The sequence below is a fragment of the Oryctolagus cuniculus genome, chromosome 1, assembly GCF_051225735.1.
Source record: "Oryctolagus cuniculus isolate XC-2025 breed Fujian yellow rabbit chromosome 1, ASM5122573v1, whole genome shotgun sequence".
Classification (NCBI taxonomy): Eukaryota; Metazoa; Chordata; class Mammalia; order Lagomorpha; family Leporidae; genus Oryctolagus; species Oryctolagus cuniculus.
The window spans coordinates 48945821-48960169 of NC_142867.1; the positions used below are offsets into that span (position 1 = coordinate 48945821).

A 14349-nucleotide genomic window follows, 5' to 3' on the forward strand; every position below is an offset into this window, starting at 1 on the left:
TCAGCCACATTGCAAGAAAACAATCCAAGCCAGGGTTCAGAGAGCGAGAGTCTTTCCCCATTGCCCTCCGTGACACCTCTGTTTGCTCCGTCTTACTTTCTACCCAGCCCAGTCCGTGACTGCAGGGGCTGTGGCGACGCCCATGCTCCGGTCTCCTGGTCTCCGTCTGCCTCGCAGCCGCTGCGGTGGTCTTCCAGGGGTCACGATCATTCCTGCCCCTGTGAGGCACCTTCAGGGGTGCCCCCACCGCCTCCTAGTCAAGGCTCACTTCCTAGCCAGCCCTCTCGGCCCTGACTGCCTTTCTAGGCTTACGGTTCACTGTTCTGTCGCCAGCACCCTGGGCACCCGCCCCTCACTTCCCTGGCAGCCTCCCTGACCCCTCCTTGTACGTGACATTAAGCTTCCTGCCTCTGAGCCTTTACTTATGTTATTCCTTTTGTCTGGACTATCCAGGCCTCATCTCTTTTCTGTTGAAATCCATCAAAGTGCAGCCCAGGGGCCGGCATTGTAGCACAGCAGGTAAAGCTGCCACCTGTGACGCCAACATCCTATATGGGTGCTGGTTTGGGACGGGGTGCTCCACTTCCATCTACCTCTCTGCTAATGCACCTGGGAAAGCAGCGGAGGGTGGCCAAAAGGCTTGGGCCCCTGCATCCACATGGGAGACCTGGGGAGGACTCCTGACTCCTGGCTTTAGCCTTGCCTAGCCCTGGCCCTTGCAGCCATTTGGGGAGTGAACTAGCAGATGAAAGACCTCCCTCTCTCTCTCTGTATATCTCTTCCTCTCTCTCTTTCTCTCTCTCTCTCTCTCTCTCTCTCTCTCTTTCTCTCTCTCTCTCTCTCTCTCTCTCTCTGTAACTCTGACTTTCAAATAAGTAAATACATCTTAAAAAAAAAAACTCCAGTCCAAATGATGCCTCCTTGAAGCCTCTCCAGCTTTCTCTGAACAGAGATGCTCCCTCACTCCTCTGCCCTCAGCACTCTCTTTTTGCCTGTGTTTATTAGCCTTTCCCCCATCCACAAGTCCATGAACAGGTGCTGAATGCATGAATGAATGAATGATGCCTACAACAGGAAGCCAGGGCCGCTACAGTGTGAGAGGTGCTTGAGCCAGATCAGGGAGGGTTTTTTTCCAAGATGCCCCAGAGGCAGGGCCCAGGGGACCAAGAAGCTGCTACTGGTGATCTGAGAGCTAAGCTGTCCTCTCCCTGCACCCACACAGGCCCCACTGCTGATTCCCCTCCTAACAGGGCTGACCCATTTCTAATTTGGAGGGAGAAATAAAAAGCTACGCAGTCAGCCCAGTGCTCTCAGGACTCAGCTCAGCTGTCCCTAAGGCTGAGGGAAGGGTAGGAGTCACTAATGAGGAGCCTGAGGTGGCAGCAGCATCCTGGAGTCCCATCCAGAGTTACCTTCCTCCACGCCAGCGAAGGAAGACCTGAAACTGCTGGTGACGGAGCCCAGAGCTGGCAGAACTGAGGGCCCAGCACCACCTGCTGGCTACAGAGCAGATCGACGTGATCCCAGGAAAATCGGGGCCACTGGTCCTAGGCTCCCGCCCCCCCTCCCCCGCCCGCCCCGCCCCGGTCCAAGGAAGATCCTTAGCAGAGGGGAAGCTGGCAAGTTCCAGACATGGGAAAGTTGGGTAGCTGGACCACACCCTCCTTGCCCCACAAGAACAAGAGGAAAGTGTACTTAGGGAACCCTGGAGCTTCCTTGAGGTCTCTGATTTGAGACTGAGAGTGTGCCCAGCCGTGTTGTGAGAGCCCCAGCTTTAAGCACAACACATCCAGAGTCAGAGGACCTCACGGGCACTTGCTCTGGCCCATGTGCATGGCGCAGTCTTGCAGGAGGACTGGGCTCCTTGCCATCTGGGTGCCTTTCCTCCAGCCAGTCCAGTCGCGGGGCAAGCTGATGGGGCGCATCCTCCATCTGTTCCCAGCTCACCTCAATGGTATGACGCGCATTCTGGGCCTCAGTCCTGAACTCCACAGGGGAGGGAAGCCAGGTCACTCTCTTCCTGTACCAAAACCGCTAGTCTGGAAAAACTAACCCACTGGCCATCCTGGAAAACTGCCAAGGCCTCCGCGCCTGTGGATTTGGCATCTCCAGTCAGTCAGCACGAGGCCCGCATGTGCTCCACGAAGATGCTCCCCTCACCCTTCTGGGGGTGACCCAGCCAGCTTCTACAAGACCCGCTGGGACCTACAGTGGCATCCTCCCAGCTCTCCACCTCAGCTCCTCCCTGCTGGATCCTGCTCTCACAGGCGTATCTAGGTTGTACGGTGCCAGGCAGAAGACTTGGGGAAGACATGGATCCTATACATGACAGTCAGCCCAACTCCTAGACTGAGGCATGGCTAAAGAACACTCCAGTCTGAAATGAGCTGGGGGAAAAGAAGCAAAGTGAGTTTGAAGTCTGAACTGGGACCAGCACTCAGTTTCATTGCACTGGAGTTGAGGTTATTGGCAAATTCTCTGGGGAGGCAGGTATAGCCTACACCCCAGTCTAGTTCTACCCTAGCCGGGCCCTACCCCACTTCTTTCCGGGCACTGACCAATGAAACAAAGAGCATATGCAGCTCCACGGTTTGGTTCCTGCAGCAGGAGAAGCAACAGTGCACAGGTGCATGGCACGCGTCAGAGCCGTTCTGAGCTTTCTTCAGCTGATCAGCTCAGCTAACCCTTGTCTCTGAGTCGCATGACTCCTCTCATGAAATGTCATTCTATGTAGCATAAATACGTCTCCACTTCCTCATCCCCTGACCATCAGCATCCCAGCTGAAGCAAACCAGACTCTTTTTAACTTAGTATTTGATTTATTATCTTTTAAAAAAAAAAAGGTTTAAGCAAGATTTATTAGAGTCAGAGACCTCCAGCCAGAGTAGCATGGAGGGGGGCTCCAAGAAAGGCAAAACTGAAGGGCCCCATGTACTGGGGTTTTTAAGCACAATCTTGGGGAAGAAGAAACCTGACATTCAGTTACAAGGTGGGGACAAAACCTACCAAAAGACCTGATTTGCAATCTTTTATCCTGTCTGGCATGATCATGATAAAACAAAAAGAGCCTTCAGAAGGGTGGGATACCTAATTTGCTTTACAGTAAACTAGGAGCTCAGAAGGAATCGCCACCTCTTGCTTTTCTCAGGGTAAGACCAGAAGCTTCTAAGGAGTGGGCAGGCAGATACTATTTTTTAAAAAAGATTTAAAGATTTTTTTTTTTTTTGACAGGCAGAGTGGACAGTGAGAGAGAGACAGAGAGAAAGGTCTTCCTTTTGCTGTTGGTTCACCCTCCAATGGCCGCCACGGCCGGTGCATCGCACTGATACGAAGCCAGGAGCCAGGTGCTTCTCCTGGTCTCCCATGGGGTGCAGGGCCCAAGCACTTGGGCCATCCTCCACTGCACTCCCGGGCTACAGCAGAGAGCTGGCCTGGAAGAGGGGCAACTGGGACAGAATCCGGTGCCCCGACCGGGACTAGAACCTGGTGTGCCGGCGCCGTAAGGTGGAGAATTAGCCTACTGAGCCATGGCGCCGGCCCAAAGATTTTTTTTTTAAAGATTTATTTGGAGGTCAGAGTTACAGAGAAAGAGAAGGAGAGACAGAGGGAGAGAGAGAGGTCCAATCCCACTGGTTCACTCCCCAGTTGCCTGCAACAGCTGGAGCTGCACCGATCTGAAGCCAAGAGCCAGGAGTTTCTTCCAGGTCTCCCAGTGGGGGCAGGGGTCCAAGGACTTAAGTCATCTTCTGCTGCTTTCCCAGGCCACAGCAGAGAGCTGGATCAGAAGTGGAGCAGCTGAGACTCGAATTGGTGCCCATGTGGGATGTTGGCACTGCAGGCAGCAGCTTTACCCACTACGCCACAGCACTGGCCCCAGGCAGGTACTTTTGACCTTGCTAAAGACAACCTCTGAGGAAAGCAAGCATTTTGTACCCTAAACCTCCGCTGGGACCACCCTGACTGCCCACCACCCTGTCTGGCTCCCCACCTCCCCTCCCCCAGAGGAATCACCCCTAACTTCTGTTAGTCGAACTGGGCAATGACCTCTCTGGCTTCTTCAAGCTAGTAGGGCAGCGTCACAGTCAAGACAGGTTCCAGCCACAGGTGGGGGAAGCAGTGCCAGCTTGCAGAAACTGATTCTGTCCAAGGTTTCATGTTAATTTAGCAGTTTACATTTGTGAGCAATCTTTTACCTATAAGCCAATTAAAACAAAGCTCTCAATAAATTTTCCTGTGTCAACATAAACATGTACATATGTATAACATCAGTAATAGCTTCTTAAAGTCCTTAGCTGTTTTCTTTAAAGTATCATCAATTGAGTACAAAACTGTGGATGACAAAAGACTTTACATAGCCCTGTTTAAAAGTATAAACTCATTAACTAACAAGAAGAACCACTTGTTTACTCCACACAATATTTTTGAAAGCACCTGTAGAATTTTATAAAACATCTATCCCTTTTAGGCCTCTGGGCCTCTCTCATTAAGATAACCATCATGTCTGATAACAACACAAGACCATCAGACTTTTGTAACTTTTGGACATTTGTATCAGTAGCATCTTACATTTATAAATCTCTAAAATAAAAAAAAATAAAATTAAAAATTGTTTAAATTAAATATTTAAAATTAAATTAAATAAAAATTAAAAATCAGTCCAATAATTACAGCTGCCACAGGAATAGAGTAGAAATTATTCCCAAAGACGTTTCCTGTCGAAGTTTCTGCTGAGAGAAAGAGAAGAATGTTAAGAGAAAGCTATTTGCAAGAGCCAATAAGACCACCCAACTGCTGCTAGGACCTGTGTGCTTTGTGTCATTTGCCCTCTGCCACGTGTCTCAGCATCACCATTCCCATCACACACACTTTGACACATCATTGTATTCAGCCCTTGTCAGAAATGCACTGTAATATGGGGCACCGCATACCACGTATATACGCCATATGCGTCTTCAGAGCTTCTGTAGTCACCGCTTCATCTTCTCTCACTTACACACATACCTCCCCAACCCCACACACACACACACACACACACACACACACACACACACAGCATATTTCCTATTCACTTGTCTCCCACACACCTGCATGCGCACACCTGGAACACACCACCCACACATGCCCTTACTTCCAAGAACAACTCCTTTCCCATCTAGGAGCACGAAAGGTCCACTCTGGCATAACTAGACAAACATCCCCCCAGGACCTCTGCCTTCCCTACCCCTCCTAGCTCCAGAAGATGTATCTGCCCAGCAGAGTCATTCCTACCCAACACTAGAGACGTGGTCAGGTCGCCCAGGATGAGGTCAAAAACCTCCCGCCTTGCCAGCAGGAGGGGCTCTGTCATGAGTTGTGTCCTAAAGATCCGGTGAGCCTGGGCAAAGCCCCAGGCAGCTGTAGGACCCCTCTATGATGGCCATATATCCTGGGGACTCAGCCCTTGAGACAGGACCTCTAATGTGGCCTCTGCCAGCCAACAGTTCATAGTAGATCTGGATCCTGCTGGAAGGGATGTTGCAGGCTGGTTCCTGGCCCCTGCTAGCCCCTTCTCTGTAGGGGATTTGGGCAGGATCCTGTCCCCATCCCCCATCATCAGGCCAGCTTCCCACTCCAAGACACACAGACCATCCAGACCTAACCCTGAAGGTGCCATAAGCTGATGAGCAGCCCTGTTTCGACTGGACAACTATTATCACCACCCTCTACTGACCAGACATCTGGTGTAGGGACTTAGTCTGGGCTGCTGATTCGGGGCTGGGCAGGGCCTGACCCCAGCTTGTTCCCTCCAGCCCAAGCTTTCTCTCCTTCCCTGTCAATCCCAAGAAAAGATCCTTGAGGCATCCAACAATTTAAGTTACACTCCCTCAAGGTGGCGGGAAGCGCCATGTCCAGAAAGATGCTTACCTGTCTCAATCGCTGGAAGACTGAACCGCTGGGACGTGTGCAAGGATACATGTCCCACCACGCACTGGTAGATGGCCCCATCAGCTTCCACTGGGGACTTCAGTGTCAAGTAGCTAGTAACATTGAACGTCCCATCCTCATTCTTGACCGGAGGGCCACTGAATTCGCCTTCAGAAATCTGTAGGTGCTGGGGAGCCTTCTGGGTCCACTTCTCCCAAGTTATGGTAATGGATTCAGGGTAGAAGCCAGATGTCTTGCACACCAGACGGACATATCTGTTTTCTTTCATTGTGGCTTGGTCCAGAGTTACTTTGCCAGCTGGAGAAGCTGCCAGGAGAGAGGAGTCACACAGCCTCAGGCCCAGAGCTCAGCCATCCTTTCCTGCCCTCACAGCTTCTGCTAACTGACTTTCCTGGTGCCCACACATCTGTCCATCACTGCTACTGGCCAAGACGGGACCAGATCCACGAGATGGCCACTCTGCTTAAAGACCGAGACCGAGGTTGGGTAATTCTGCAGCCATGCCCAGTCCTGTCATGCTGCGAAGCACTAATGTACCACACCAGACAGTGGCTCCCTGAAGGGAGGCAAGCACAAGCTTATGACCAGCCTGAGGTCTGACACGTAGCACGACCGCAGGAGAGGGGAGTGAACTGATGGCACTCACATTCACCTAACCGTCATCATGCCAGCGCTCCATGAGTCTCTTAGCTATTTTGCATCATGCACACCTTGGAGAATCTGCAGAAAATCTTGGAGCACTGTAGTGGTACAGAATCCTAACTGCTGCCTAATTTCCAGTCTGTGTTTTTGGTTAGATGTAATACATCCAGATTAAAGCTACATCACCCAGCTTCCACTGCAAGTCAGCGTGGCCATGTGAATTAGGGTCTGAGGGTTCCAGGCACAATCAAAAGTGGCAAGAGCAACTTGCAGAAAGCCTGCCTAAATAGAAGTGTGTCCTGAAGAAAAGGGCCGTGGCCGTCGCTCCCGTTCCCCTTCAGCATCCTTCTCCCCTTCACCTAGGAGGCAGCAGTGATGACTCAGGCAATAGGGTCCTTGAACCCACATGGGAGCCCTGGCTGCGGTCCTCTCTCAACCCATTGGGAGCATTTGGGGAGTGAACCAGTGAGTGACAGCTCACTGCTATCAAATAAAAAACTTGGATGAAATGTGGCACACTGGGGCCAGCGTCCTGGTGTAGTGAGTAAAGCTGCTGACTGTGGTCCAGCATCCAATATGGGCACCAGTTTCAGGCTCAGCCGCTGCACTTCTGACCCAGCTGCCTGCATACATCTTTAACGAACAGTGTGCCAAACTAACACAAGACATCAATAATGGGGCAAGGGCTGTGCATTAGCTTTACAAGTTTTTAAATCACACCAAACTAAATAGCTATGCATACTAGAGGCTGGTTTTTGTTTTTTTAAAATTTATTAATTTGAAAGGCAGAATTACAAAGACAGAGAGGGAGAGTCAGAGAGGGAGAGCAACTTCTATCAGCTGATTCACTCCCCAAATGGCCACAAAAGCCAGGGCTGTCCAGGCCAAAGCCTGGACCCAGGGGCTTCTTCCAGGTCTCCCACTGGGGTGCAGGGCCCCAAGCACGTGGGCAATCTCCTGCTGCTATTCCAGGTATATTATCAGGGAACTGGACCAGAACTAGAGCAGCCAGGACTTGAACAGGTGTTCATATGGGATGCGCAAATGGCAGGCAGCGGCTTAACACACTACATCCCCAGGCCAGCGCCTTAATTTTTTAGATTTTTTAGTAAATGTAAAACTCTCCTAGAAAAAATAAAGTCCATTAATTTTTCAAAAATCATTGTTTTTGGCTCTCTGTCTGGTGCAGAGGAAATGAATCCTAACTAACATATATCCCCACTCCCAAAGTCAATATGTCACAATATTCAAGGTCCTATGTACAGTCACGGAGGGCTCACAGACAGTGTTTCCTTATTAGTACTGAACTGCGTCCCTCCACAATTACTATGCCTCACAAATTTCTAGCATCTCACACTGAGACTGTATTAATGAGAAAACACAGCTTAAATGAGAACACTTGGGTAGGTCCTCATCTAATCTGACTGGGGTCCTTAGCAAACGAGGAAACAGGACCCAGACACAATGCACAGAGGGAAACCACAGGAACACAGGGAGAGAACAGCCAAGGAGAAAGGGCCCAAAAGAAACCAACACCCGTGACACCTCACCTTCAGAACCGCGAGAAACCACACGTTCTTGTGTGAGCCACCAAGTCACAGGTGTTTCATTATGGCAGCCCCAGCAACATACCCACTAAGTCCCTCCACATATTAGCAGGTCACTTTTTCCAAAATATATATATTTAAACTTCACATACGACAGAAAATATACATATCTGTGAATGTGTGGCTTATTTCACTTACCGTAATAGCCACCAAGAACATCCATTTGGCTGCACATGGCATTACATCCTTTCATTTAAAGATTTCTTTATGTATTATGAAAGAGTAAAACAACAGAGAAAGAGGGAGAGGGAGAGGGAGAGGGATGGGGAAAGAGAAAGAGAGAGAGAATGAGAGCGAGAGCAAGAACGAGCTTCCATATACTGCTTCATTCCCTGACTACTGCAACAGCCCGGGATAAGCTGGGCCAGAGCGAGGAGCCAGGAACTCCATCCTGGTTCTCCCACATGCATGGCAGGAGCCCCAGCACTTGGGCCATCTTCCACTGCCTCCCTGGGCACACTAGCCAGGAGCTAAAATGGAAGTGGATCAGCCAGACTTGAACCAACACTCTGGATATGGGATGCCAGTGGCAAAACCCACTGTGATACAACCCAGGCCCCAGATGTGGGCATCTTCACCGCTAAGCCAACCCCTGGCCTGTGTTGCCTTTCTCTGAACACCTTCCTCCCTGGTCCCCTTAATGGCCATGGTAACTGACTCCCACCAACAGCGTGTCAGGGTACCCTTTTCTCTACGTTCTCACCAGGGTGCATCAGGCCTTTTTGTACTGGAAGACAGTGGAGCTCAAAGATGGATTCAGGGGATGTTTTTGTCCTGGGAACTTTTCTTCCTCACTTCAGGCACTCAACTAGAGGTTTGCACTTGTTGTCCTATCACACGGCCCATTTTGTATTGGGAAATCCAGGCCCAAAGATATTAAATGACAGATGCACTCAGTGTGGAAGCAAAGAGCTGGCATGGGGGTCACTTCTGAGAGCCACAGCCCAGCTTCCCTCTCCTTTCCGAGGTAGCTCTTCAGTGAGACTGACTCCCACCCCATATGGGAATAACGTAATGATCACCATGGCCGCCTTTCTCTGCCCACGCACAGGGAATGAAGCTGTGCCCTGACAGTCACTTCCCCTGCGTGTTTTCATGGCATCTTCCCAACAGCCCTCCCAGGCAGACGACTCCCCTTGTTCAGACAAAAGGGCACTGAGATTCAGAATGCCTAATAGCTTGCCCAAGGTTGTCTAATTCTACCAAAGCCCAGGACTCAACCCACGTCTGATCCCCGGGCCCCTGCTCTAAGCCTTGCTCCACCCGAGCCCCAGAACCAGGGCAAGGAACCGCAGGGCGCTGCCCTAGGACACTCACCCACAACTTCCACCTGGACTACGCCCTCTGCCTTCTGGGGGGTGACCACCACCTCACAGCGGTACTCTCCGGCTTCCCTGAGCTGGATGCCAGGCAGCCGCAGTGAGGCGTCTCCCCTCTCCAGCAGCTCAAGAGGCACGCTGGCTCCAGGTCGGAATGCTGCTTGGTGACCGCCATAATACTCATACAGCCTGGCTTCCATTTCCGATCCTCCAATCTTCTGAAACCAGATGACACCCATGAAGCTGCTGTCCAGGAGTGGGGAACCGGGGATCTTACAGTAGATGGTGACATCGTCATTGAGGAACATGACCTGAGTCTTCCCTGCCATCTCCACTTTCAGAAAACCTGTGGCGACAGGAGAACTCAGTTATAGGAGCCCCTTGGCAAATAACAGGCCCGCAGCTCAAACACAACCACATGAATGGCAAGCAAATTCCTTTAGGGCATGGATAGGGAAGGACTCAGGACAGGGGTCCTTTGTCCATGGCCCTGCTACAGTGGTAAGTGGAGGGTTCGACCCCCGCCCATACATCAAGATGGCTCCTGCTGATATGAAGCCCAGGAACTGGTCTATCCACGAGAAAGCATGAGGCAGATGAACGAGCAAACGAGCTGATTTTCAGCAAAGTATTTTATTGAAAAGTACAGAGGGACTGAAAGCTAAGGGGCAAAGTTCCCAGTGAAACAACCAGGAGGAGCTTCTTCCCAGGAAAAAGTTGTGAAAGGAAGTCATCTGGGGGTTTTATACCACTGGAAAATTTGTCCATGGACTTTTCAAGGAAAGCACTTCTTGTGTGGTCAGCTCATCCTGCCTTCTCGTGTCCTATTCCTCCCATTAGGCTTCCTCTTGGATGGAGAACAGGTTCTGTCTTGGGGCCTTCTGCAGGAGGAGGTGGGGATTGCCTTCCACAGTAGATCCAGCCACCTGGCCTTCTGCGTGGCCTTGGCACCTGAGTGCACTTTTCTACAGACTCATCCACAAATTTATTTATTAATTTATTTTTAATGGTAAGCTTTTTTTTTCAGTACCAATCAGTCTTCATTTATTCATTGTACTTCCCCAAGGAAAGGAGAAGGGATGGGAAAGTCAGCCAGGTCTCCCACATGGGTGCAGAGGCCAAAGCACTTGGGTCATCTGCTGCTGCTTTCCCGGGTGCATTAGCAGGGAGCTGAATCAGAAGTAGAGCAGCTGGGACTGGAACCCGTGCCCACGTGGCATGCCAGCACTGCATGCAGCCGCTTAACCTGCTACACCAGAGCACTGACCCCCTAAACAGGCATTTTGATCAACACATTCTTGGCCATCGAATATGGACAACATGATCCAACACAAAAGGGAAACTTCTCACCCTCCACTATAAAAAGGGCAGTCCAATACCAACTGTTACAGAAATGAAGTCACATGGAAAACTTTCACCAACTGCATGAACTGTCTTCTCGGAGGCGTCCTCCACAGAGAGATCTCGCTTGGCCTCCTGGTCAGTCCCTGGAAGCATTTCTCATCTTCCACCCAAGGAAGACAACCAGCTTTCTCCACACTTGCCTGCATGTCAGCTTTAATGTCTTCTACATGCCGGCGCCACGGCTCAATAGGCTAATCCTCCACCTAGCGGCGCCGGCACACCGGGTTCTAATCCCGGTCGGGGCGCCAGATTCTATCTCAGTTGCCCTCTTCTAGGTCAGCTCTCTGCTGTGGCCCGGGAAGACAGTGGAGGATGGCCCAAGTGCTTGGGCCCTGCACCCCATGGGAGACGAGGAGAGGCACCTGGCTCCTGCCTTCGGATCAGTGCGGTGCACCGGCCGCAGTGCGCCAGCTGTGGCGGCCATTGGAGGGTGAACCAACATCAAAAAGAAGACCTTTCTCTCTGTCTCTCTCTCACTATCCACTCTGCCTGTCAAAAAAAAAAAAAAAAAGTCTTCCACAGAACCAGGTCCTTTGGGTGCTTTAGGAGTGTTTCCTGCTTTTTGAGGGATTGCTGACCTTTTGATGTTGGCGTTGATGGTTTTGAGCCCTTCCCATGCTGGCTGGACTTTGTGACTTTTGGCTGGGGTATCTCCTATACAGCTGCTTCTTCAGTCTCCTCCTCATCGTCATCTCCATTGCCACCACCTCCATCAGCGGCAGGTTTTGCTTTTCCTGAGGTACCTTGCTGCACCCCTAGGAGCAGATTGCCTTCCAGGTGTGCTTAACAGTCTCACGTCCTCCTCTTCTTGAGTCCACGTCTTCCTCCCTGGCCACTAAGGGCCGTCCACTCACATGCACAGGCCCTGAACCACACTTCAGCCTGAAGACACGGGTGGCGCTATTTCAAAGCCACCCAGGGAAACCATTGGTCATGCATTTCCAAAATTGCCAGGGTGCCTGTAACTGGACTGGCCGCATCATTCATTGCTTCTGCCTCAACAATGTGACGTGCATCCTGTGCACCAGCACCAACTGGACATCGTTAATATAACAAGTGCTGATTTTTCACTGTCCACTTCAAAGTGGGAATCTTTGTTAGCCTTTAGTTCACAACCAGGAAGAGTTCTGGGGCCTCGTGTCCATGTCCACCGAATCTTCCATGGGGCAGAGGCACGCACCGAGCTAGGAGAGCAGGTGGACAGAAGCCGCCACCCACTGCTGCAAAGGACATCCACGCAGGACTGGGCCACGCCAGGCTTTTATTCTTTTTAAAGCTGTTGTACATGAAATTGCTTTCTTAACTTTATTTTCAGGGTGTGCACTCAAATGCTTAGAAATACTATTTATTCTTTTTGATATCATCATCAACTATTCTGTTTAATGTCTACATTTTTGCATTTATTTATTGGAAAGGCAGAGAGAGAGAGGTCTAGGTAGAGGTAGAGAGAGAGAGGGAGGGAGAGAGAGAGTGAGGTCTTCCATTGCCTGGTTCACTCTCCCAAGTGAATGCAAAGGACCCAGCAGCACCAGGTGGAAGCCAGGAGCCAGGAGCTTCTTGTCTCCCACGTGGGTGCAGGGGCCCAAGCACCTGGGCCACCTTCTGCTGCTTTTGCAGGCACATTAGCAAGGAGCTGGATGGGAAGTGGAGTAGTCAGGACTCAAACCGGCGTCCACGTGGGATGCCAGCGCTGCAGGCCGTGGCTTTAACCCCCATTTTTACTCTCTTTAGAACTTACTTTTGTTTCTCAAACTTGGGGAAACAGCATATGCGTTTACACACATACATGTCGCGTGTGTATATGGCATACATCCTTATGGCACAAAGCCCTTCCTCTGCCTTCAAGATCTGCCAGAGTGCTAAGCCTGCAGGTAGGCAGCCCGTGGCCTCTGGCAGCCTCAGCCGCTGCAGCCCTACCCCCACCCCCACTGGCTCTCTTGCAGGCTCCCGGCTTCTCCGGTGACCGCCGCCACCCTCCCCCCCCCCCCATGGTGCACTTGCAGGCTCCGGGTTTCTCTGGCGACTGCCACCAACCCCCCCCCCCCCAACACACACACAGGCGAACTCGCCAGCTCCGAGATTCTCATGCGAATGCCACCAATCCCCCGCCCCCCCCCCCACAGGCGCTCTCGCCGGCTGGGCTTCTCAGGCGACCGACCGCCGCTAACCGCCCCGCCAACACACACACACCCACCGGCGCTCTTGCCTGCTCCCGGCTACTCCGGCGACAGCCACCAAACCCTCCTCCAACACACACACCGGCGAACTCGCCGGCTCCGGGCTTCTCCCGCGACTTCCGCTATCCCTCCCCCAACACACACACACCTGCGCTCTCGCCGGCTCCGGGCTTCTCCCGCGACTTCCGCTATCCCTCCCCCAACACACACACACCAGCGCTCTCGCCGGCTCCGGGTTTCTCCCGCGACCGCCACCAACCCCCCCTCCCCCGCCCCCCGACACTCACACACCGGCGCTCTCGCGGGTTCCCGGCTACTCCGGCGATCGCCACCCAACACCCGCCCGCCCCCAACACACACCGGCGCTCTCGCGGGTTCCCGGCTACTCCGGCGATCGCCACCCAACACCCGCCCGCCCCCACCACACACCGGAGAACTCGCCGGCTCCGGGCTTCTCCGGCGACCGCCACCAAACTCCCCGCCGCCTCCCCCCCGCCCCACACACACACCGGCGAACTCGCCGGCTCCGAGATTCTCCAGCGAATGCCACCAATCCCCCGCCCCCCCCCCCCCCACACACACCGGCGCTCTCGCCGGGTCCGGGCTTCTCCGGCCACCGCCGCTACCCCCCTACCCCACCCCCCCCCACACACACACCGGCGCTCTCGCCACACCCAGAAGGTCTGGGCAATCGGGCGACCCCTAAAGCGCACACTCTTAGGACACAGTCTGGGGGCTGTCACCCGGCACACAGAATGCCTTCAGGACAGTCACCTGTGGAATCGCTACCCGAGTCTGTATTTCACGAAGCAGGGCTCCGAGCCGGGCTGGCGACGGCGGCGTCCCGTTCCCACCCCCTCTCCCCAGACCCAAACCCCAGACCCCGGGCCCCCCACACCGCACCGTCCCCTCCGCTCCCTGGCCCTACCTGTCGCCCCCAGCGTGCCCCACACTGCCAGCAGCAGCGGCGTCGGTCCGAGCCCGCTCGCCATTCATTCACTCAGCCGCTCTGCGTTCCGTCCTCTTGCCGTCCGCTCCGCAGGTGCCGGCCGCTGAGCAGAGCGCTGCTGTCAATGCTTCCGCAGCCGGGGGCGGGAGAGGAGACGGGTCTTCTGCCGCGGACGCGAGCTCAGGGCGCAACCCCGAAGTATGAAATGACTCTGGAAACCCTCTGGAGTAGCCGGCGGCGCCGGGAGCCAGGTGAGCACGTGACTGCAGGAAGCTGACTCAGCCAGAGCTCAAACCCAGGACTCCCATATATGGGCTTATGCGGGC

The 14349-nt window shown here is 53.0% G+C and overlaps 1 protein-coding gene across 8 annotated transcripts; it reads right to left on the minus strand.

Annotated features, from left to right (window-relative positions):
* Positions 1 to 4137: 4137 nt before the first annotated feature.
* On the minus strand, positions 4138 to 14323 carry NCR3LG1 (natural killer cell cytotoxicity receptor 3 ligand 1). 8 transcript variants are annotated; one of them, XM_017350897.4, is made up of 4 exons: positions 14003 to 14323; positions 9492 to 9839; positions 5905 to 6231; positions 4138 to 4724 (listed from the first exon to the last, which is right to left on the minus strand). In XM_017350897.4, the coding sequence occupies exons 1-4, from the start codon at positions 14064 to 14066 to the stop codon at positions 4630 to 4632; spliced, it is 834 nt and encodes a 277-aa protein (XP_017206386.3). In that variant the 5' UTR covers positions 14067 to 14323; the 3' UTR covers positions 4138 to 4629. The 8 variants fall into 8 exon arrangements, with proteins under 8 accessions (XP_017206386.3, XP_017206384.3, XP_089167102.1 ...); XM_017350895.4 differs by having other exon boundaries at positions 4138 to 4727; XM_089310976.1 differs by lacking the exon at positions 14003 to 14323 and adding an exon at positions 13732 to 13853 and having other exon boundaries at positions 4138 to 4727.
* Between the last annotated feature and the right edge of the window lie 26 nt (positions 14324 to 14349).